Source organism: Camelus dromedarius, chromosome 18, assembly GCF_036321535.1.
Source record: "Camelus dromedarius isolate mCamDro1 chromosome 18, mCamDro1.pat, whole genome shotgun sequence".
Classification (NCBI taxonomy): domain Eukaryota; kingdom Metazoa; phylum Chordata; class Mammalia; order Artiodactyla; family Camelidae; genus Camelus; species Camelus dromedarius.
In genome coordinates, this window is record NC_087453.1 from 26,493,460 (window position 1) to 26,516,387 (window position 22,928).

General features: G+C 44.6%; 1 protein-coding gene across 1 annotated transcript; it reads left to right on the forward strand.

Annotated features, from left to right (window-relative positions):
- Window positions 1-2,498: 2,498 nt before the first annotated feature.
- BMP2 (bone morphogenetic protein 2) lies at window positions 2,499-14,958 on the forward strand. Its single transcript, XM_031434230.2, has 3 exons — window positions 2,499-3,373; window positions 4,536-4,885; window positions 12,268-14,958. Exons 2-3 carry the CDS (start codon window positions 4,543-4,545, stop codon window positions 13,110-13,112), a joined length of 1,188 nt encoding a protein of 395 aa, XP_031290090.1. The 5' UTR covers window positions 2,499-3,373; window positions 4,536-4,542; the 3' UTR covers window positions 13,113-14,958.
- Window positions 14,959-22,928: the final 7,970 nt, after the last annotated feature.

The following is a 22,928-nucleotide window of genomic DNA, read 5'->3' on the forward strand; positions in this document are numbered from 1 at the left end:
TCCTGTACTTTGTATCCCCAAATCCATCTTCGGAGATTATTTCTTTATTTACTTACTGATTTACTTATTTATTACCTTCTTTTTCCCAAGCATTCAAACTCACTTCCACCACGAGAGGGCAGCCATCTCCAAATAACAACCAGAGAGAGCCTGGCTCTTCAGAGAAAATAGGGCCAGAGTTTAGGAAGTTGTGATTGGGAACCGCCTTCAGCAGCCCCCATGAAATCACAACTCACACATAAAGGAGATTCTGTGATAGGCAACACTGAAATGGGATGGTGTCCAGAGGTGCCAACTTTCTCTCCAATCCTCGAGTATCAAAGATTATGTCATAAAGTGACAAGGCTCCCAAGTCACGCAGGCCTAAAGCTATGAGACATCCTTGATGTCTTGACCAGAGGCTGATTTTTTTCATCTTTACTTGAGGTGCAACCAACAGCTGTCAACTTTGTCCTCCTCTTTAAAAGCTAGACACCTATTTGGGTTTCATACAAGCTTTGTTTTGTTTTCTAAATCTCACTGATGACAGAAACAATTGTTAACTCCGCAGTCAAACTTGATAGGGAAAGAAAGAGTTTTGGAAGCACAGTCAACACTTTTTGACTTCGAGTGTCTGTAAGTGGACTATGTTCTCTCGCCAGCTTGTTTGGTGTCCTGTGATTCAGTGACAATCAGCTTCCACAGTGTTTCATTTTCAGGGGAAAAAAATTAAAGTACCATGTTCCTGAATATTTTGTTCCTCTTCTCCCCCATTTATTTTCCTAGGAGGCAGGCTTCCTCAGAAATACCTTATTTGACCTTTATACTTTCAGAAACAGCGAGTGCCTAATTCCCCTCTGTGGGTTGCTAATCCGATTTACGTGAGCGGAACCTAGAATTATTTTAGCTTCCCAACTGAAAAAATAAGACACATGGATAATAGAATGGTATGAGCTCCTGCTTTAGGCCTTTTCTCTTTCTGCTTTGCAGGCTGAAAGTTGTGTGCGGGCAAACTTGATTTTTTCCAAAATTTTTCTGCCTTTGGCTTCTGGGATCATTTGGGTAAACCCTGATGAGCTATGCATGGAGGATCCTGGAATCCTGGGAAGGACAGAAAGCCTTGGCCTCGAAGCCCGCGGGTGCAACAAATTTGGGGACTACCTCAGCTGAGGAAGACAAGTCACTTGACCACATGTCGCAGACCTGCTGCTGGGGCAGGTGGAAGTGGGTGGGACAGAGGGTTCGAAGGTCTCCAACCAGAATTGTCTTGTATGCTTGGCTCACACTGTGCATTATTTTACTTTCTTCTGAGCTGCTAATCGCCTGCTTCTGAGCTGGGCGAGAGAAATATCACAAGGCATGGAGTGATTGCTACTGTAAAAAGAAATAAAACTCTTCTCATCCTCTCTCCACACACACACACTCACACACACCCACACCCAGACACAAGAGTCCACGTTGCCCATGTCACATATAGCAGAATGACATTGATTTCACATATACAGACAGATTTATGGATATGTGTGCTTCCGTTAGAATATATTTACATATATGAATATATTTATAGAGACATACACGTGTATATTTGTATATTACTTCTATACTTATTGGAATAAAATACCTGCACATTTATATAAATATATTTACATATGAAGATACATAGGTCTGTGTGCGTTAAAGTTGAAGTAACACCCAGTATCCAGTCTCCAGTCTTTCTTTAATTCACCTCCCACCTCGGGGAAACACATAAGTGTGTACCCCAAGCCTATGCCAAGATGCCTTGTAACTTGGTCGAGTTCTTCTCTTCTTTCTTTTCTTTTTTAACCATCTATTACCGAAAACCTTCAAACTGAAAGTTGAATAACGGGCCGGGTGGGGAAATAAGGCCCGACTTTGTCCCAGATTTCGCCCCGGTAGTCCCAGCGCAGGGCCGGCGCTCCAGCGGCTCTCCCCTTGGAGGGCAGGGGCTGGAGGCGCGAGCGCCCCCTCGGCGGCCGCGGGTTCCCGCCCTCGGCCCCACCCCGCCGCGGCGGCCCCGGCGCGCCGTCCACACCCCTGCGCGCTGCTCCCGCCCGCTCGGGGATCCCCGGCGAGCCGCGCCACCGAGGGGGAGGTGTTCGGCCTGGGCCGGGAAGGAGACGGCAGGCGGCAGGCGGCGTCCCCTTTAAAAGCCGCGAGCGCCGCGCCACGGCGCCGCCGCCGCCGCCGCCGCCGCCGCCGCCGGAGTCCTCGCCCCGCCGCGCAGCGCTGCGCCCGGCTTGCGCTGCGCCCGCCGCTCCGCTTCCCACACCCCGCCGGGGATTGGCAGCCTCCGCCGGACACCAGCCGCCGCAGGCTCCGCCGCCCACCGGAACGACCTCGGGGCGAGCGCCTCGCGGATTACTGGGGGCTCCGAGGCACCCGCGCCCGCAGACCCCGCGGGTTAGAGCGCCCGGCCGTGCGCACCACTGCGCCGTGGCCTCGGCTGCCCCGGCCGCGCCAGAGCCGAAGACCGGCGCGCTGAGCGCTGGGGAGCCGGGAGCCGAGCCCAAGCGCCGCGATGCCGATCACCTCCCGCCGGAGCTCGGGGGCCTGAGACGCGCCGGCCGAGGTGTGATCGGACCCCAGGCTGGCCACAAAGGGCACAGCGGCTTGGCCCCAGGGCGAGGAGAGCGAGGGGAGAGCACAGCCACCCGCCTCGGCGGCCCGGGACTCGGCTCGACTCGCCGAAGAATGCGCCGGAGGACGACGGAGCGCCGGACCCGCGGTGGTTTCAACTGGCTAGCGCTAATGGGGGTGCGCTGGAGGAAGGCAGAGTGATGCGGGGGGGCAGCTCGCCCGGCCCCGAGATCGCCGCTGCGCCCTTCCCCGGACCCGGCGTCGCCCAGGATGGCTGGCCCGAGCCATGGGCCGCGGCGGAGCTAGCGCCGAGCGCCCGACCCTCGACCCCCGAGTCCCGGAGCCGGCCCCACGCGGGGCCACGCGTCCCGCGGGCGCTGGTGCCTAAGGACAACGACAGCACCAGCTTTTCCTTTCTCCCTTCCCTTTCTTGCCCCGCACTCCTCCCCCTGCTCGCTGTTGTTGTGTGTCAGCACTTGGCTGGAGACGTCTTGAACTTGCAGGGAGAATAACTTACGCTCCCTACTTCGCGCCGGTGCCTCTGCCCCAGCGGACACAGCCTCACCGTCTGCGAACCCCGCCGCCCGTCCACTCCTCCGCTGGGCCCGACCCGGAGACGCCGTTCCCCGCGTGAGGACAGGGACAGCCCGGCCGGCACCCGGGAGGAGAAGGCGGCGGCGAAGGAAGGGAACCCGGTCCCTGCGCCAGGTCCTTCAGCCAGAGCTTTTTCCATGTGGAGGCTCTTTCAATGGACGTGTCCCCGCGTGCTTCTTAGACGGTCTGCGGTCTCCTAAAGGTAGACGACGTGGGCCAGGGCCCGGGGCTTGGGGGTGGGCGCGGGGCCCGGGCAGCCTCGGCGGCTGAGCCCTTCCCCAGGTCCAGGCCCGGCCGGAGGTAAATAGCGCTGGTCCACGTGCAGCCGAGCCCCTGCGGGGATGCCCCCATCCTACCGCCCCTGGCGACCGTCGGCTTTGCCCTCCTGGCTCGCACTCCTCCACCCCTCCTCCCTCCCCCCTCTTCAGTTTATTAGAGCTGTTAACACTTAGATGATTTTTTTTAAAGTCTCAAAGAAATCACTTCGAGAGGGTGGCCCCTGGATTCCACCCGTTAGCGGCCAACCTGTACGCCTTGCCATTCTGATCCTTTCTAACTTGAAGTTTTCCGTGAGACCTGATCTTTGAACTCAGAGTCGCGTCCCATTTGGGAAGTATTAGAAGTTGTGATTCTCCCTGTTTGTTTCCAGGGATGCGAGGGGGCAGTTCTTAAGTGCCACCTTGTACTGACACGTGAATTAATAGATATTAGTCATCTACGTAATCCTAGGAAGACACATGTGTTTCTTGACTGCATGGGGTGGGGGAGGTTGGGAATGGAGTGCTTGCCCTGACACCTCTGAAGTTAGAGGCGTGGGCCACAGGTGGCAAGTGACTTCGGAAGTTGTGCCCTTGAGTTTACTGGCTCTGGAAGTTATAGACCGTGTGTACCAGGAAGTCCTATACGGTGCCTCTAAGGAAGTCACATGCACCATTTGTGCGTGTTTATATGCAAGCGAGCGCTGGGCAGTGTGTGTTTGGGTTAGTTTAGGGGACAGAGAGGTGTCAGACCAAGCGGTGGTTTCCCCAGGTCTCCTGCATTGGCTGTCAGCGCGAGTGTCACACACACACACACAAAGGTGACAGTCATTGACGAGGGGTGGGGGTGGGGGGCGGACAAATTTTGTCAGACAGATTGAGAACAGGACGGGAGAGGAAAAGCCACCTGGCCCTGGAACTAGGGGTCTTCCATTCTCCCAAACGTCCGAGCTTCAGCTCCTCTGACGCATCCCCGTGAGTGTTGTAAGTCAGGTGGGCACCCTGGAGGAGGAGGCAAAGTGGACCACGCGGGAACCGGGGCCGCGGGGGCGGAAGAGGGGAGGGCTGGGCGTGGAACTCCGTGACTCACGTCGGCCCTGTCCGCAGGTCGACCATGGTGGCCGGGACCCGCTGTCTTCTAGCGTTGCTGCTTCCCCAGGTCCTCCTGGGCGGCGCGGCCGGCCTCATTCCCGAGCTGGGCCGGAGGAAGTTCGCGGCGTCTGCTGGCCCCTCCTCGTCCCAGCCGTCAGACGACGTTCTGAGTGAGTTCGAGTTGCGGCTGCTCAGCATGTTCGGCCTAAAGCAGAGACCCACCCCCAGCAGGGACGCCGTAGTGCCCCCCTACATGCTGGACCTGTACCGCCGGCACTCGGGCCAGCCGGGCGCGCTCGCCCCGGACCACCGGCTGGAGAGGGCCGCCAGCCTCGCCAACACCGTGCGCAGCTTCCACCACGAAGGTGAGGCGTGGAGCCCGGGTGCTGGGGGCGGAGACGGAGGCGGGGAGTCCTCCCGCAAAGCGCCCCACCGTGGGCAAACTGCGGGCGTCCCTGGAAGGGCAGCTTGGCCAGGGCGCTGCAGAAGTTTCCATTTCTGCCTCTGGAAGAACCTTTCGGAACCTGGCTTTAATGCACTGCCTGTTGGCAGGGGGGAGCCAGGGATTCCCCTTTGGTAAATCCGCACCCTTTTCCTGGCTTGCAGCCAGAAGAGAGACTCCTCCTCCAGGAACTGGAGAGAAATCAAGTGATGGGGAAGATGAGGGCAAAAGGCATGCCCCTAGTCAGCTAAACGTGCAAGAATTCCATAGGGGAGGAATGAGAAGGAGGGGGGCAGACTGGGATCCCTTTACGTCTGTTGGGAAGCCTTTGCTCTATAAATCTGCTTCTCTTGCTTAAGCCAGGGTTTCAGGCTAGACAGGGCCAAGGGCAGAATTTTCAGAGATAGTATTGAAAAATCAAAGCCCAGGGCCCCAAAGTCTTTCTAATTTACAGTAGATCTGGGCCTGGTTTGCAAGATTTCAAATCCCTATCTAATCCTCGTGGGAGATCAATTCCACAATCAATCTTACTGTGTCCACAATGACTTTCTTGTCTTGTGCTTAAATCTGAGATGAACTCCGGAGTAGAGACAAGGCTAGCAGCCTTCAGATAAAAGCTTTTGCAGCAGCTGCCTGCTTTCCTTCATGTGCATTGAAATGTGGGCTTTTTTTTTCTTTTATGATACTGGATGTGGTTTTTCTAAGGTAGGATATTTCTGCTTGTTTCATCAGAAAGGCATTTAGTAGATTTGAAATATCTTAGAGCAGCTTTTGAGATCTGTTGTACCTGAGTTCTTAGGGCAATTAGTCAAAAACATGTTCCACTTCAATTCTTTTTCTACAATTTTAAATGTCCCTCTGGCTTAACACATTCTAAACAGAGCCCGGGTTCCTTTGAGTTCTAGAGAAGGGTCCAAAGTTGTGTATCACAAACTACTTGTAGCATATTGGGGAACTGGGTGTGTAGTTCCCTTTTTCTTGCCTTGCCCGGCTGAGGTGGTCAATTTCAAGTGGAAATCTATGCTTTGATATGAACAAATCAGGAATGTCACAGCCAGGGATTTTCTCCCAGTGTGAAGGATGACATATTTGTGAGAACAGCACTTGATAGTGGGAAGGAGTCCCAAAGGTGGGTCACATAACAAAAGGTACTTCTTCAGCGAAGAGGGGCACTGAATTGATGATCAGCTCATTTTCCAGCACATTTCTAACTGGGCTGCCCCCTGCTCGCAGAAATCAGATTTGAAATGAAATAAGAGCTCATTTTATAACTTCAGGATTCGTCCACTGGAAGCAGAAGTTGTCTGTTGTCATGTAGGAATGTTTTTGTTTATGTACATTCTATCCTCATAACCTTGGGGTGATTATAGATTCCGCTCGTCATCCCCAGCCAATGCTGATTAGAACTGTTTTCCTGGATAGAAAAGTAGTAAGAATAGCTATTTCAGCCACCTCTCCTGGTGATATAGCATGGAAACCAGTCTTTATTTTTAAGGCTGAGAAGGTACTGTGTGTCTCTTAGAACTTAAAAGACCATTCAAGTCATTTGACACCTAAAACAGTCAGTTGCATGAGGATTCCATCAGTGAAGTCTGCATATATATTTCTCCTTCCTCTAAAAGTGGCTTGATCGCTAAACAGCCTAGAAATTAAATACGTGTGCTCTTTAAACTTAAGTAGCATGCTTGAGTTTATGTCAGAATTTATATCTTTTAAAGTGTAAATGTTATGTGCAGAATACTACAGAAGTTACCAACTGCTTAAAATCAACTTGCCAGTAACTTCAGATCGCGATGCATTTAGATGGCTTAGAGAAAAGCTACGTAATAATTGTCCCAAATTTCAACGAGTCTACCTCTTTTCTTATTATGACTATCATTAGGCTACAAATTGCCCTTTTTTGAAGACCATGTCATTTTTGTGTAACCCAGGATTTGGTTTTTATAAACATCCTGTGCCATGCATGGCACTAAAAAAAAAAAAAATCTTTTAATAAACCATGTGATTAAGGCTGCAGGCTTAAGAGCAGAATTTGGTTCATAGAGCCTTCATGGACATTTCTTTGGTAAAGGATCAAAGGACCTGATTATAAGAATTACCTGTTGGTGTTGTCTGTGGGTGGGATCTGGGCGATTTGGTGAAATACAAGACAAGAGATACCATAATAGAGTTTTCTCAACCAATGTGTGAAGATAGTTGGGACTACATGTGGTAGGTGGCCTGACACAGAAATTACCAGTTGTCATTTCTCCTATTAAATTTTGTCTAGTCCTTTCTACAGCGGCTTTTATTCAGGAGAGCCTAAGGGCTGCAAAAATTATTTTCCAAAGTTGTTACAGAGTGCTTCAGCTGCGTAGGCCTTTCAAAGCTGCCACTGAGGGCAGAAAAGTCACTTCTCCAACTGGAAAGAGCGTTTTGTGCTTCTCTTGCAGTTAAAAACACATGGAAATTGGTTGGCTTCACTGGCCCCACACAAAAAAAAAATCTTTATACTTTCTTGTCGGATTGGAGTATGGAAGGACCACTCTCCAGACTCTGAAGGACGCAGTTCTTGTTTTGCATGAAATAACTGAATTATTTGCATGTATGAATAAAGCTTTGAAATAGAAATGAATCCTGTTCCCATAAGTGTAATTTTCGTGACCATATCCACTTAAAAGGAAAATTCAAGAAACAACCATTGCCCTGTGAAGGAGCACTTGTATCACAGATTCCCAGTGCAGCTAAAGGATTTGGACACATACACCTGGGAAGCCACCAAGTGCTCACCTGGGGTGCTTCCCTGGTATCCTCAGGTTATCTCAGTGTAATTACAAAGGGCCCCATTAGGTAGAACAGGCATTCTGTTTGGAAATGCTCATAGAGATGGAAGCTTTGTGCCCAGTGATAGTTCTTGGACTAACGTTTTCTCTGCTACTTTTTTTTTTAAATGTTTCCTTTCTCTTCCCTCTTGACCCCTTCTCATTGGGCTGTTTTGTCTCCTTCTAGAGTTGCTCTTTGTGTATTTCACGAAGTAGACAACAGCAAGAGGGTACTGGGTCATTCCAAAGGTGCTGGAGCTCAGGGTGGGCAGAGGCCAAATCAGGGTGAATGACCGTGACCTTGCTTTTTTAGCTGCCACCTTTGTTGTCTTTGTTTTTTAGCTGATTCATTTTAACCTTTTGTAATTTATCTTTTTTTTTCCGCCTTGATATATCCATTCTGTTATCATTATTTTATATTGTGGAAAATATTCTTTATTATCCTCTGCTACTTTTATTTCAGGGTAGCGATTTACAACCTTACTGATTTGCTAGAACATTCCCAGGTTTCTGTTGTTGTTTCCTTAACGGGCATTTTTTGGTCCAAAGAGTGTTGCCAAGTTCTCAAAATATAATGACAGCTCACTTTTTGCTAAAACTCGTTATGCTGTTGGACTAAAGTCAGCCACAAAATATCAAGATCTTGGTTCCAGACAAGATCTGTGTGTCCCAGGGGTCCCTGCCACCCTACTTTTCTGCTTACTTAATTTTCTCTGCTCTCTCCACCATTCTTCGGAGTATATTTCTATCCCTTTAGTTGGGACAGAACTCACACTCTGGTTATCCTTGTATTAAATATAAATCTACCTCTACTAGTTTTGGCTTTTGCTTGAGTTTTTGTCTCCTCCCCTATGTTAGATGGTGCCGTCTAGTGGCCAGAAACTTGGGACCTGCTGTAGACTCAAGTTCATAGCTATGCTCTTCACTTACTAGCTCTGTGACCTTAGGAAAGTCACCAAACCTCTCTGAGCTCCAACTATTTCATTTCCGAGATGGAGCTAGTCATAGTTCCTCTCTAATCAATTCATCGTAAGATAATTGATATCAAATTCTTAGTGCCACACTTGGCACCAACAGGCATTCAGTCATGGTCATGGTGACTTCCTTCCTTATGTCGTATTCTCCCTTGGTCTAGGGATGAGAGGCTAGGCAGACCCATGCTAGCGAAGGGAATCAGTCCATCTTTTGGATTAGTTAGCTGCAGAAGAATAATTGGCAGTGTGGATGATTAAATTAGAACTTCACTTTTGGAGGAGAGGTCGAATGTCATTGTTACCTTATTTTTCTTTACTTTCTCTCATTTTTGCAGCCATAGTTGCGTCTATTTGGATAAGAACTTAGAAGTTCAGGAACCCATGTCTAAGACAGGCTGGAATCCTCAAATCCCTTGGCAAGTGCAGCTTACTCAACAAAGGTTATTTACAGAGAATTAATAACTGTATAAGCCTCCAAAAAAGCATACATTACCTATTTAGGTAAATGGCCGTATTTTCAGAATTCCCCGGCTTGATGTGATGGTTTGCAGCTTTTTTTCTTTACTTCCTTGCAGACGGGTTCTGATTCTTTTCTCTCTTCAAGAGACAATTCATGCTCCCTTGCAGATCAAAGGAAAGGGTGGTAGGTGCCCTAACCTTGGCCAGTTGTTCTCTTGGGTTTGGGGGTTCCTGTGACCTTCTGACTTATCTCTTGTGACCTGAGTCTGCAGTCAGGGGTGTTGTCATGGAGGCCTTTGTATTAAGGAGGGACACGGGTCCTTCAGGGATTAGGTTGACTGAGATGAAGCTGCAAAATTGGAGAAGGATCTTCACTTTACTTGTTAATATTTTAATAGTGTAATTTTTTTCCTTTGCAAGTGATTATCCTTTTTGCCACTTACCTCCAATGAGATTTTGAAGCACGTGAAATTGCTTTTTTATGTTAAATCCAGTTGAATGGTGGCAGTTTTATATAATTCCGTCTTTAATTGGTCTTTTTGGAGGATTATTGCTCCATTTTATGCCACTTTTATACCCATTTTGTTTACTTGTCTCTCAGGCTTGCATTGGAGATTGTTTCTTCATCTTTATCCTGGCTCTGTGTGTGTGTGTGTTTATAATTTCTTTTTTTATGGATTTGAATTCAGTTTTGTTGTAATCGTGATTTCTTTGGGCACCTTTGTTAACCCTGCTGTTCAGCAAATGCCCTGCATAATGTGCCTTTCTTCCCCTTCTTTCAAAGAAAAGAGTATGCTTTTAGGTGTGCTGGTATCAGCGAAGTCCGTCGCCCGGGTCCCAGTCAGGCTTTGTGTCATCATGTCTAGAGGACGCCGCTGATTTTTGTACACTTCTTTTTCCTCTGCTAGCTGGTGGCTTCTCTGCTGCAAGAAAGCCTTCAGCAGAAACATCAGAGGGCTCCTGAGTTGCAGGGAGGAGGGGAAAGAAAGGGCTAAACACAGTCCTTGATACTCAAAGCCACAAAGGAGAGCCCTGGTTAGATTGGTGGGAGGATTATTTTAAAAATAGTGCCTGGCCCCGAGTACCATTAGCTGACAGTGGGGTTTAGAGTGTGCTCGGCTCCCGAAAGGTACCCCTCCAGGTGCAGGTGTGCGGGCACCAGGTGCTGGTGGAGAACCCGCTCCCAGGCCTGATGGCTCCCTGTCCAAGTACCTGAGGTTTAGATCTTCCTGTTATGAGTCTGCTGCTCACCTATGGCCTCAACTCGTATTTTTTGGCCGATGCTAACGGTTCATCTATTCATTTTTATATTATTTAACAAAAAATACATTTCTGGCAATGGATACTTGAATGTGAAAACATCCTTTAAAGCCTTTATGCTCAAAGGGCGCTTCAGCAGCACACAGCATCCCCTCGCCTGCGAGCTGGCTAGAAATGCTGAATCTCGGCACCACCCTCGACTCACCCACTGAATCAGAATCTGCTTTTGAAGATTTAAGGCGTCTGAGGTGTTGTGCTTGAAGGTTAGAGTTGGAGAAGCGTCGCATTAAAGCATTCCTCCATAATTCGGTATAAACTGCCCCTGTTGACCTCTGGCTTTTCACTTAGCTTGCAATGGTGACTGTTGCTTTGACGGTGAAGGTTCACACCGGTAGAACCTTTGAGCGAGTGATCTGATGTGATTGTCCTCTGCTGAGGCATCTCAGTTCTGTGAGCAAGGCATAACTGTGGGATTTAGGAGAAATGCAATCATAAAATGAATGAAAATAGGGTTTCCTCTTAGGGTGATCACATGGAAATATGGCCTGATAGACTTTGTTCGCACTCAGGTTGGATCCTGAATGAAGCAGGTGAAATCTGTGGACAGCGAGATGACAGGATGTGGTAAAGCTAGAAGAAAATAAACCCAGATAGGTCAGATTCCAGTGCTGTTTACTCTCAGTTTAATGGTAATGTGTACCTTTGATGATTTGCAGACCGCGCAACATTCAATGTGATGTGTTATGTTTTATTGTTTACTTCAAAAACAGTACTCCTTAAAATTGAAATTCCAGTATTTTAAATCAGAAAGAACTTTTATGTATAGGCCACTGAATGACTATTTTGAAATAATGATAATAGATATAAAATGATTATTCTGTAATAGATTAACCCTTGGATTGTGAATATTATAATGGTATTTCTGAAGATTTTTATACTTTTTTTTTGGTTTTATTTCTATCCTACAGCCTATTATTGAATAGGTGTATATTTTTAATAAGGTTTATTTTTTTTAAAAGATAAGGGAATTACAAGCAAAGGAGAGTCACTTTTTTCTTCCAGAAGCATCTGAAATGAGATTTTGATTTTTGAGGTCATAAGGAGGTGAGAGAACAGAGTTGGGAAGTTATTTCTCTTGAAATTGTCTAGCCTTAATTACTACAGTGTCCTGGTACCACCCTTACGTTCCCAAAGAAGTAGATCCCTATAAATGCCTTTGTCTCTGGACTTTTGAGTAAAATAGTAGGGTGTACTTTGCAAAATGTCATCGCTGATGTTGAGTTTCAGAGTCTTTAATTAGGAAACTGAAATCTGTATATCGAGATTTGTAAATCATCTAAATTGCAGAGTAATGTTTTAGAATACCGCTTAAGGGATTGACATTAAAGCCTTTTTCTTTTTAAGAAATGCAATAATTTCCTCAAATCCTCACTCATTAGACCTCGACTAACTATAGTGCTGACTTTTTTTTCTTTTTTTTTTTTTTTGCCCTAAAGTCTGTGAATTCCAAAGAAATGCTTCACCATCTCCCCCATTATTACAGCCACCTGGAAGCAGTATTCATGTGTTGGATTAAAAGCATAACAATGAATTGTGAAATTTTGTTTCCTGGTAGGCATGTTGGCATAAATGTACAGAAAAGGGAGAATCCTTTTTTATCTAAAGGGGAAATTTAAATTTTCTGGTTGCAGACTTCTACGTGGGTTAAATCAAACCCCGAAGTGAGGTTCGTAAATCCTCGTGTTCCGTCAGATTGTCTTTACTTGTCTTACTGAATGACTTTTTTTCCCCCCTTCTTCATCTCAAATTAGAATCTTTGGAAGAACTACCAGAAGCGAGTGGAAAAACAACCCGGCGATTCTTCTTTAATTTGACTTCTATCCCCACTGAAGAGTTTGTCACCTCGGCAGAACTTCAAGTCTTTCGGGAACAGATGCAGGAAACTTTGGAAAACAATAGCAGTTTCCATCATCGAATTAATATTTATGAAATTCTGAAACCTGCGACAGCCAGCTCGAAGTTCCCGGTGACCAGACTCTTGGACACCAGGCTGGTGACCCCGAACGCCAGCAGGTGGGAGAGTTTTGACGTCACCCCCGCGGTGATGAGGTGGACCGCGCAGGGGCTGGCCAACCACGGCTTTGTCGTGGAAGTGGCCCACCCGGAGGAGGGCCACGGGGCCTCCAGGAGGCATGTTCGGATTAGCAGGTCTTTGCACCCAGATGAGCACAGCTGGTCACAGATCAGGCCCCTGCTAGTAACTTTCGGCCACGATGGGAAGGGACACCCCCTCCACAAGAGAGAAAAGCGCCAAGCGAAGCACAAACAGCGGAAACGCCTTAAGTCCAGCTGTAAGAGACACCCTTTGTACGTGGACTTCAGTGACGTGGGCTGGAATGACTGGATCGTGGCCCCCCCGGGGTATCATGCCTTTTACTGCCACGGAGAGTGTCCCTTTCCCCTGGCCGATCACCTGAACTCCACTAACCATGCCATCGTCCAGACGTTGGTCAACTCAGTGAACTCTAAGATTCCCAAGGCATGCTGTGTCCCCACGGAACTCAGCGCCATCTCCATGCTGTACCTTGATGAAAATGAAAAGGTGGTATTAAAGAACTATCAGGACATGGTTGTGGAGGGTTGTGGGTGTCGTTAGCGCAGCAAAAGAAAATAAATATATATATATATATATATATATATATATATATATATATATATTTTAGAAAAAAGTAAAAAAAACAAAAAAAAAAAACAAAAAAAAACAAAACCAAGTTGACACTTTAATATTTCCCAATGAAGACTTTATTTATGGAATGGAATGGAGAAAAAAAAAAAACACAGCTATTTTGAAAATATATTTATATCTACAAAAAGAAGTTGGGAAAACAAATATTTTAATCAGAGAATTATTCCTTAAAGATTTTTAAAATGTATTTAGTTGTACATTTTATATGGGTTCAACCCCAGCACATGAAGTATAATGGTCAGATTTATTTTGTATTTATTTACTATTATAACCACTTTTTAGGAAAAATAGCTAATTTGTATTTATATGTAATCAAAAGAAGTATTGGGTTTGTACATAATTTTCCAAAAAAATTGTAGTTTTCAGTTGTGTGTATTTAAGATGAAAAGTCTACATGGAAGGTTACTCTGGCAAAGTGCTTAGCACATTTGCTTTTTTTTTTTTTTTTTTTTTGCAGTGCTACTGTTAAGGTCACAAGTTCAAGTCCAGAAAAAAAAAAGTGGATAATCCACTCTGCTGACTTTCAAGATTATTATATTATTCAATTCTCAGGAATGTTGCAGAGTGATTGTCCAGTCCATGAGAACTTACGTCCTTATTAGGTGGAATATTTGGATAAGAACCAGACATTGCTGATCTGATCTAGAAACCCTTCCCCCACCCCTTAATTTGCAGAAAGAATAAAGCAGGACCGATAGAAATAATTAGGCAAACAATGAACCTGCAGGGAAGTGAATGATGGTTTGTTCTTCTTTCCTAAACTAGTGACGCCTTCAAAGGGGCTGGTCTGGCCAAAGTATTAAATAAAACGTAAGATTTCATCATTAATGATATTGTGGTCATGTATATTTAAAATTGGTATCTAATGGCCCTCATGAAGAATTGGAAATTAATTTCTAGTTACCTTTTGCCTCACCTGGGCGCCCTTTACGCTTAGAAAGACTCGGTTTTCTCACTTTGCCCAACACACAGCAAACCTGTGCCCATCAGTGTTTTCCTCCCACCCCTGTCCTCTGTTGGATCAGCTTGCTTTTCTTCCCAAGGTTGTGTGTTTGAACACATTTCTCCAAATGTTAAACCTATTTCAGATAATAAATATCAAAGCTCTGGCATCTCATTCTATAAAGTCCAACCTGTAAGATAAAATGGTGCATTTGTACGGCGTTCACAAAGATTACCTTGTGTTTGCGTGTTTTGCTTCTGAGGTTACTTGTTCATGGAGAAAAGTAGGGACGAGCGAGGAATGGTTGGAAATTTGCAGGCAAGTCCTTGGATCATTCCTGGGAATATCAATGGTTTAGCGTTTCACATGAACCTCTTCAGGGCAGAAAGATTTAAGAGAAAAACCGAAGCTCCAAAACAAGCAGAACCTGGGGAAGCCAAGATAAAGTTTCAGAGATGATATGCTGTGTAACAGGAGCGACTGTGCCAAAAAATTAGAAAGGGAAAGTGTCTGAGATCAGACTCTGCAAGGACATCTGCCAACTGGACGAAAGCCCAAACAGAATGAAGCCAAATTAGGCCGCTCAGAATGAACACTTCGCAGTGGCAGGGCTTCTGTGCTCAGGTTGGAATCAGACCCAAGAAGGGGTTCGGTGGGTCTGTTTGCGTGGCCAGGGAACCCAGAATGCTCCCCCACTATTTTACTGGAAGTGTCTTAAGGTCAGTTCCTGGGACTTTGTGTCACCTCTGATCCTTCTGTGATTGGTGAGGCCTTGTTCTAACTTCCTTTCCTAGCACTGCTTTAGAATTACCTGCCCCCCCCCCCCCAAAAGAAAGAGTGGTAAAGGACAAGACTGTTATCATCAGTTCTTCCCAGGAATTAACTTGTGACCACCATGTTACATTTTGGGTTACATTTTGGGTGTGATAGGTTTAGCGTTTATTTTGAGATGATGTAGATCACACTTTTAAATTCAGACGAGTTCTCTTTTACCCCTTCCACTTTTAAAGTCTTTTTGTTTCTTTTTATCCCTATCCTGTTGTTCTTGTGTATCATTGGTACCACACCCATGTGTGGAGGGTGAGATCGCCTCTGTCCCCCACACAGTCTTCGCATCTTAAAAAATTATGTTTTCTCACCTCCAAAGCCTCTAGATGAGAATGTGAAAGAACAGCACAAGAATTTCCCTACAATGGCAGTTTCATCCCTTCTACGTCTCTGCTTCATTGGTTCTGATTGTCTTGGTTAAAATGGTTCTCAAATGGGTTCTCTTGCATGATATATACACCTGTATAAATCTATATAGACATATATGTGTAATATATATAAATATATATACAAATATATGTGTAAATATATATACAAATGTGTAAATACAGAAATATATACACAAATATATCTAAATATAGAGACATGTAATATATATAAATATACATATGAAGCATATGAAGATACACATAATATGTATTACATATATAGATGATGGCATTTTCTGTTTGGTTTCAGAGATTTGCAAGAGTTGAGGACTCTGACCTCTTGGCAGCTCATTTGAGAAACAATATCTGACATATATTCTCCGTTTCTTGCATTTTTGCTCATGTCCTTCATTCTGCAGAAGAAAGTGTCTTAACTAACCCCATGACACTGACTGACTGTCTTCTTGAATCTTCAGTCACTATTCTGTAGGAACCTTTGGATCCTTTTAGAGTTGGTTTTTTAAAAACAAAATGCAGAAAGTTTCTGAATTTGGGGAGATCACCTTTCATTGATTTGAATTGTGTCATCTGATTTGGTGCCTGTCTGGGCTGCGTGTGCCTCCCTGGCATGGATTTACCCTGTATGGCGGGCCCAGGTTGCTCTGTTTATTTATTTTTTTTTTGCCTTCAAAACTGGGGAGGAGGAAGATGAGTGGTTTACAAATTTATCTGTTTCCAGTTTTTCATAATTTCTACTCCAATTGCTGCTTTATTTTTAAAATATGTATATTTATATAGTATGTATAATATATATATTATAGTATTATATATAATATTTTATTTATATATAGTGGCTATATATATATAAATATAGTATTATATACATATATATACTATATATATACTATATATGTTATTTATATATATATATAGTGGCTAACTTTTGTTAATCTCAAACTCCCAAATTGCTGCTTTAAATTGTACCTTAAGAGGCCAAGAGTGGAGAGGTGATCTCTAAAGCTGGTCTGTGGAGCAAGGGACATAATACTAGCTAATCTGAAGTGTCCCATATTGTTTTCCTCAATTTTTCACTGGAGGTAGAAAAATCATTTGTGCAATTCAAAGCGCTTTTAAAAATAGTGTATTTCTATTTAGAGTCATGTTAGTGTTAAGTTATCAGGTCACTGAATGTTAGATGCCACTAACCACCCCCACCCCCACCACCAATCTATTATAAAGCAAAAAGAACATAGCCTTGCAGTAAAGAACAATTTAAATGTAGATTAAGTGTGACATGGATGGGCAGCCACAAAGAAGTAAGAATGCCCCGGCGCTATTCTGTTCCTTTTCTGTTTTATTTTTTGCAGGGGGCGGGTAGAGTAAAATGGGAGATAAATGTAGGTCTGTTTCACTCAGGTAAATTGCTTTTCCTCTTTCCTCCACCCCACTGACATAAATTACAGCCTTATGGTATTCTCTGGGGCAGAGTTTTCTGACCATCTCCCTGCCCTGCAAACTTCAAAGTGAACTGCTACCTCACTAGGGGAACCGATGCTCTAAATAAAACTTCCTAGATTTTGACGTGCGTCCGAAATCACCAGTACTGCCTGCGGGAGAATGCGACGTTAACGTGTACACAGAGCCCCGGGGATCATGTTATGACACGGGTTCTGTTCGAGGAGTCCGGAGCCGGGGCCTGGGATTCTGCATTTCTGACACGCTCCCAGGTGAAGCTGTCCTTAAACCACCAGCCCAAGGTCTTACATGTTGCGAGAAAGGCTCTAAGAACTCTTCCCAATCACAGCAGGAGAAAGTTGGACAGAGTTTAGGTCCCTCTCTAAGGAGGAGCATGGAAAAGAAAAACAAATCCTGTGCATGGGGTGACATTTTGGACATATTTTCTCTGAAATGATGTCCTCAATACTTTTTTCAAAGGCATTCTTTTCCCCCCACAAGATGACTGGCAATTTTGTGTTCGAGCCACCCTCAGACATGAAAACACTTGGTTGCCTATCTTGTAAAATCTGCTTGGCTGGCTTGCTTGGGCACGTACGCAGTCAGTTCAGTCAAATGCGTGTCAGTACATCTGTGTGGATGGGGGAGCAGGTGCAAGCCCTTAACGTACTTTTAAAAAGTTTAACGCTTAAGTCAGTCCACTGAGTTGATCCCGTGTGATCTGAGTGCCAAGCGTCTGAGTTAAAAATTTTCCCTTTGAAGGCAGCAAATAGATGTCATACATTTGAAGCATTTGTTTATACTAAAAATGATGCTTGATTTTTTCCCCCCCAAGTTCTAAGACAGTTCACTGCACAGCACCATTGAGCCTAGAGGGTAATATATAGCTTCCCAAACTGGTATTTGAGGTTTGATTTAGTGGATATTGGAATTTGTGATGCCAAGGATGGCTTCGAATAAGGTGCTGAAATGAATGGGCTCAGGCTAGGACAAGCAAAAAGACCTGATTTCCCTCAAAGGGGCTCAGCAAAGAAATCACTTTGTCTTGGTCTCTCCTTTTCAGCAAAATGCCCTAGAGAAAGTCATCTGCTTAATAGCCTCATTTTCCTGTTCCGGGGAAGCACTTTGAAGGTTTCTTACAAGCAACTCAGATTTGAGCATTTGTTGAAGAAATGCTGGAATGAATGAATCTCTAATCTCAAATATACACTTTATAAATATAGACATACACACACACATATATATTCTTTTTCTCTTTTTTCTCTATAATATATACACACACACACACATATATTTACATATATGTATGTATATCTCCATCCCAGGGAGATAATTTTTTGACTCATTCCTGTCTGGGGTCCAAATGCTGTGTGTAAGTTACTAAGTTTTATCCGTTGGGTTTATCATCTGGTTTCAGTCTCCACATTTTGGGCTGGGTCCCTCCGAGGTGCCCCAGGCACTGACCTGACGGCCACTTGGAGCCCGCATTTGCCCCGCGCGCCCCCCGGGCCCCACTCCCAGCAGCCCCAGGGCTTCATTCCCGCTGCGGTGTGTCCTGCGAGGGGACCTCTCTGCAAACCTCCGATTGCTTAAAGCTTCTCATCTGGACTGCATTTACCCTGGAACCGCTTGGCCACAACACTATGAGAGAATAATTATTGAACTATCTTACTGTACAGCTATTTCCAAATTGTTGACTTTTTATTGATTTCAGGAGGCAAGCTAATTGCCCCATGGCAACTCGATGTGAGCGTTTAATGAAGATCAGGAAACAGAGTTTATGAAAAGCTTTTGTATAGTAACTGCAAAGTTTCAAGAACGGTTTTATACTTCCTGACAGCGCCGGGCCGAGCTTAATGGTTTGTTTTTATTACTCAAGAGTGTAAACCTTGCTCTCGCCCGGTGTGTGGAAACTATACCCTCATTCCACATTACGCATTTTCAAGTCGCTTTTTACTCACTGCCGGCTTCCCTTCCTGCCATCTACAATCAGGACCTTTTCGGTTTAATTGTCTGAAAGCAAGTTTCTGTCTTTGCACGCTGCGAATCTTCACACACACACACACACACACACACACACACACACACACACTCATGAAGTTAAGTGTCTGCATTGTTTCGCTTTGTTTTGGGTGGAGTTTCTTTGGTCGCTTGGTTGCTAGACAACCGAGCAGACAAAAGTTAAAGATTTGAAAAGGCATTTTTAAAGATGTCGAAGCTTGGCTGCAGGACTTTTTTATCTTCGTCTTTATATGGAAGGCTTAGCTCTTTTACCAGGAGACCCTTGTCTTTTGTTGCAGAGGTGGCTGGGGAAAGGTTTGCTGAAGTCGAGCTCTTTAAAGCATTATCTGTTTGAGAATTTTCTTAAGTGTTGTTCCCATTTGCTGGAACACACTTCCCACCTGGATGGACAAAAAAAGCCAGCTTCGTTTCCAAGGGTGTGTTTTAAATCACTAATAAAGTCAGCTCCAGCTCCCAGCTGCTTCGATTGTTGCAAGGCAGAGAGGTAGAGAAAAGATCGCTGTTCAAGGCAACGTTCAGAAACATAAGATTTCAGTTTATGGAGAATGCTGTCTCCAGGAAGCCGCATTGGTGTTTTGGTAGATAGTATTGGAAATGTTTAAAAAACATTCTTAAAAGTCTAATTTTAAATCAAAGTCACTGAAATCATCATCATTTCAGTGATGTTTCAGGAGCGCGTTCTAAATACCCCATCTTTATACGTCTGCCAAGTTGGACGTGTGTTCACAAGTTCATCTTGCAAGTGTACACAATTGTAGCTGACGTGCTTTCCTGACTTCAGGTCTGCCCTTTCCCCTCCTTCCTCCTCTGAGATGCTGCCTTTCAGTGTCTCCTCTTTGCAGGGTTCCCTCTGCTGCAGTTCAGTCACATCCATGGAAAACTTGACCAACTTGACTGAATCATTTACACACAGGATTTCCTGGCATGGGGATCAAACAGGGAGCCCTGAGGTGTGTTCACTGCAGACTGTCTTGGAAATTAGGCTCCTCTGAAGCCCATCTGGCCTGTACCTATTACATGTGACAAAACATTCTCCTATAAAGAGACCTTACTTCTGACTTAAACGCTGCTCTACCACTTGCTTTAACCAGCAAACCTACCTACCTCACCAGCATACTTGTCAATATTACGAGGCACGACAATCATGATGCTAAAGCATCAAGGCCCTGAAATGACTCAGGCTGCAGATCTCATGACAACAGATGCGCTAAATAGAACTAGGAAAATAGGCCCAGGGGAACATTCCAGTCAATATTTCTTCATCTCAAAGGATTTGGCGTGTATTTCCTACCTGCAGATCAGTTGGCTAAATAAAAGAAAACGGGAAGACCTGGAGAAGTGAAGGGCTGTTTGTGGTATAAAAAATACACATGTGAGATCAGTGCACCTTTCATGAGCAGAGGGGTGATTTTTAAATACCACCATGGCACAGTATCTCCTTCCTTGGTGATGCTGCAGGATATTTTACCTGTGTAGAAGGGCACTGATGTTACTCTTGATAGCTCTTTTTATTGAACTATGGAGAAAGAACTTGACCAAAAAGAGCAACTGAAGGCTAAGAATTCTAGAATCCTCTTACCAGCAATGGGAACCCAAAGGAAAATATATTCCTGGGGAATATACCTCTGGAAAGATGCCCTTTGAAATGATGTCTAAGCGAACTCCAGGTTATCTTTCTCTCTTGCGAGCACCTTTAATGACGGAATATCACGTTCACTGACTGGGCCACGTTGAGGCCTGCACGTCCCCTTGACCTTGGTGTCCTCATGAGTTCGCTAAGGTGCTTTTCAGGACATGGCATGAAGGAGCAGAGAGAGGGTCACTAGATATTCCTCAAACACAGGTGCATTCTCACGCAAGGTGGGCAGTGTCTCAAGGAGCCCCTGTTCCCAGAATCATTACAGGTAGGACATTGGAAGTGTTAACACTGCTGTCCTTAATACATTTCCTTAAGGGGATGGGGGCCTTGGGGGATGGGAACAAATCCATGTGTTATGGACCATTTCTAGAAAGTTCCGGGAGATGGTGGTGTTTCAACCCCAGTGGTGTAAAAATATTAATCTCCCTCCATAGCAGCTGTTGGCAAAACAGAACTCTCTAGAAGGTTCCTGCCTATTGGCTCTGTGGGGTTCTGACTTCTGGGTCCCAAAGGACACCATAGGCTGTCGTGGTCCTTGTTTGGCAGAAGTGGAAACTAATACATTTATTTTTTCCTCATCACTTACCTAATCTTCCAACAACAATTAGAATTTTCCTAGACTTCTGTTTTACATTCAGTGCTCTCTCTCTCTCTGTGTCCCTCTGTCTCTTTCTCCCTTCCTCTGGGTATCAGGACCTTCTGTGGAGGCAAGGAAGTGCATTTGCGAAAGAGGGGCTAGAAAAGCCAACCCGATTTGGTACAACAGGAGAGGGAATTGGTCCCAGGCTGTCACCAATCTGAGAGCTCGCTGGACCAGCTGTAACTATGCTAAAGGTCTGAATTTAGGGAAATGTGTAATCCACGGACTTTCCTAGTGAAAAATGCTCACTGTAGGGGAGAACCTGCTTCCTCCTGTCCATACCCAGCCTCTGCGATGCTGGGAGAAGGGCCACTCCAGCAGGTGAGGGTGGCAGGAGGTGGGAAGGGGTGGCAGACAATTGGCCTTCAGCAGACTGTCAGCCCAGAGTGAAGTGCTTCTGCTTTGCAGCCAGAAGCCATGATTCATTTGCTTTTCATTTTGACGTTAGCATTTTTCTCGTGACTCATTGTTAATTTCATATGGAATTTCAGAGGCTGAAACAGTTATTAATACTTTTTAGGAATTAAAACATTCACCAGGTGGAATACACTTTTCTGCTCTGAAACAGGTGAACAAATGCTTCATTAAAATAATTAAAAGAAAAAGGACAAGGGGGCATTTGTCCTACCCCTGTGCCCCTACCCCAGCTCATCTTCTCACTAATGCTGACCAGGAGTTAGGCAGCCTGTTTCATCTTAATGTTTCTCTTATCTTGAATTCCTTTCACCACGACGTGGGATGTTACTGTAGGTATTTTTAAAAAGATGCTTCTTTATCAAGTTGGAGAAATTCCCCACTGTGTTTTGAGGGTTTTTCACATGCATTTTATGCTTCAATTGCTGTGATCATACGATGTTTTTCCTTTGGTCTGTTAATGTGGTAGATGACATTGATTGATTTTCAAATTTTCAGCCAGGCTTGCATCAATGCAATAATCCCTCCTTGGTGAAATACTTTTATACATTGCTGAATTCTCTCTCTCAATATATTATTAAGGATGTGTGCGTCCATATTCACTAGGAATATTGGTCTGCAGTTTTTCATTTTTGGTTCCAATTTTTCTGATTTCATTATAAGGGTAATACTGGCTTCACAGAATGATTTAGGAAGTGTTCCCTCTTCTTGAATTTTCTAGAGGAGATTGTATAATATTAGCATCAATTCTTCTTTGAGCTGGTTGAATTCTTCAGTGAAACCATCTGGGTTGAAGATTTCCTTTTTGGAGAAGTTTTTAATTATGAATTCAATTTCAATTTCTAAATAATTATAAAGCTATTCACATGATCTAATTTACGTATTTGTGATCTATGCCAGTTTGTGCTTCTCAAGGAATCGGTCCACTTAAGTTGTCAACTTTATGTGTAGGGTTGTTTGTAATACTCCTTAATTATCCTTTTGATGTCTGCAGGATCTGCAGTGATGGCTTCTGCTTCCAGAATTGTGTCTTCTCTTTTTTATTTTTTTGTCAGTCTTGCTAGAGATTTGTAGAGTTTATTGATCTTTTCAAAGAACCAAACTTCTTTGTTCATTGATTCTCCTTTTTTTTTTTTTCTTCCTATTTTCAACTTCATTAATTTCTGCTATTTGTTATGTCTTTCCTTCTTCTTATTTGGGTTTATTTTTGTTCTTCTTTTCTGTGCTTTTGAGGTGAGAACTTAGTTCATTGATTTGAGACATTTCTTCTTTCTTCACATAAGCACCCAGTGCTACAAATTTCCCTCTCAATACTGCTTTATCTGCATCTCACAAATTTTGACATGTTGTACTTTAATTTACATTTTTTTTCAATGAGATCTCCTTTTTGAGCCTTGGATTGTTTAGAAGTGTGCTG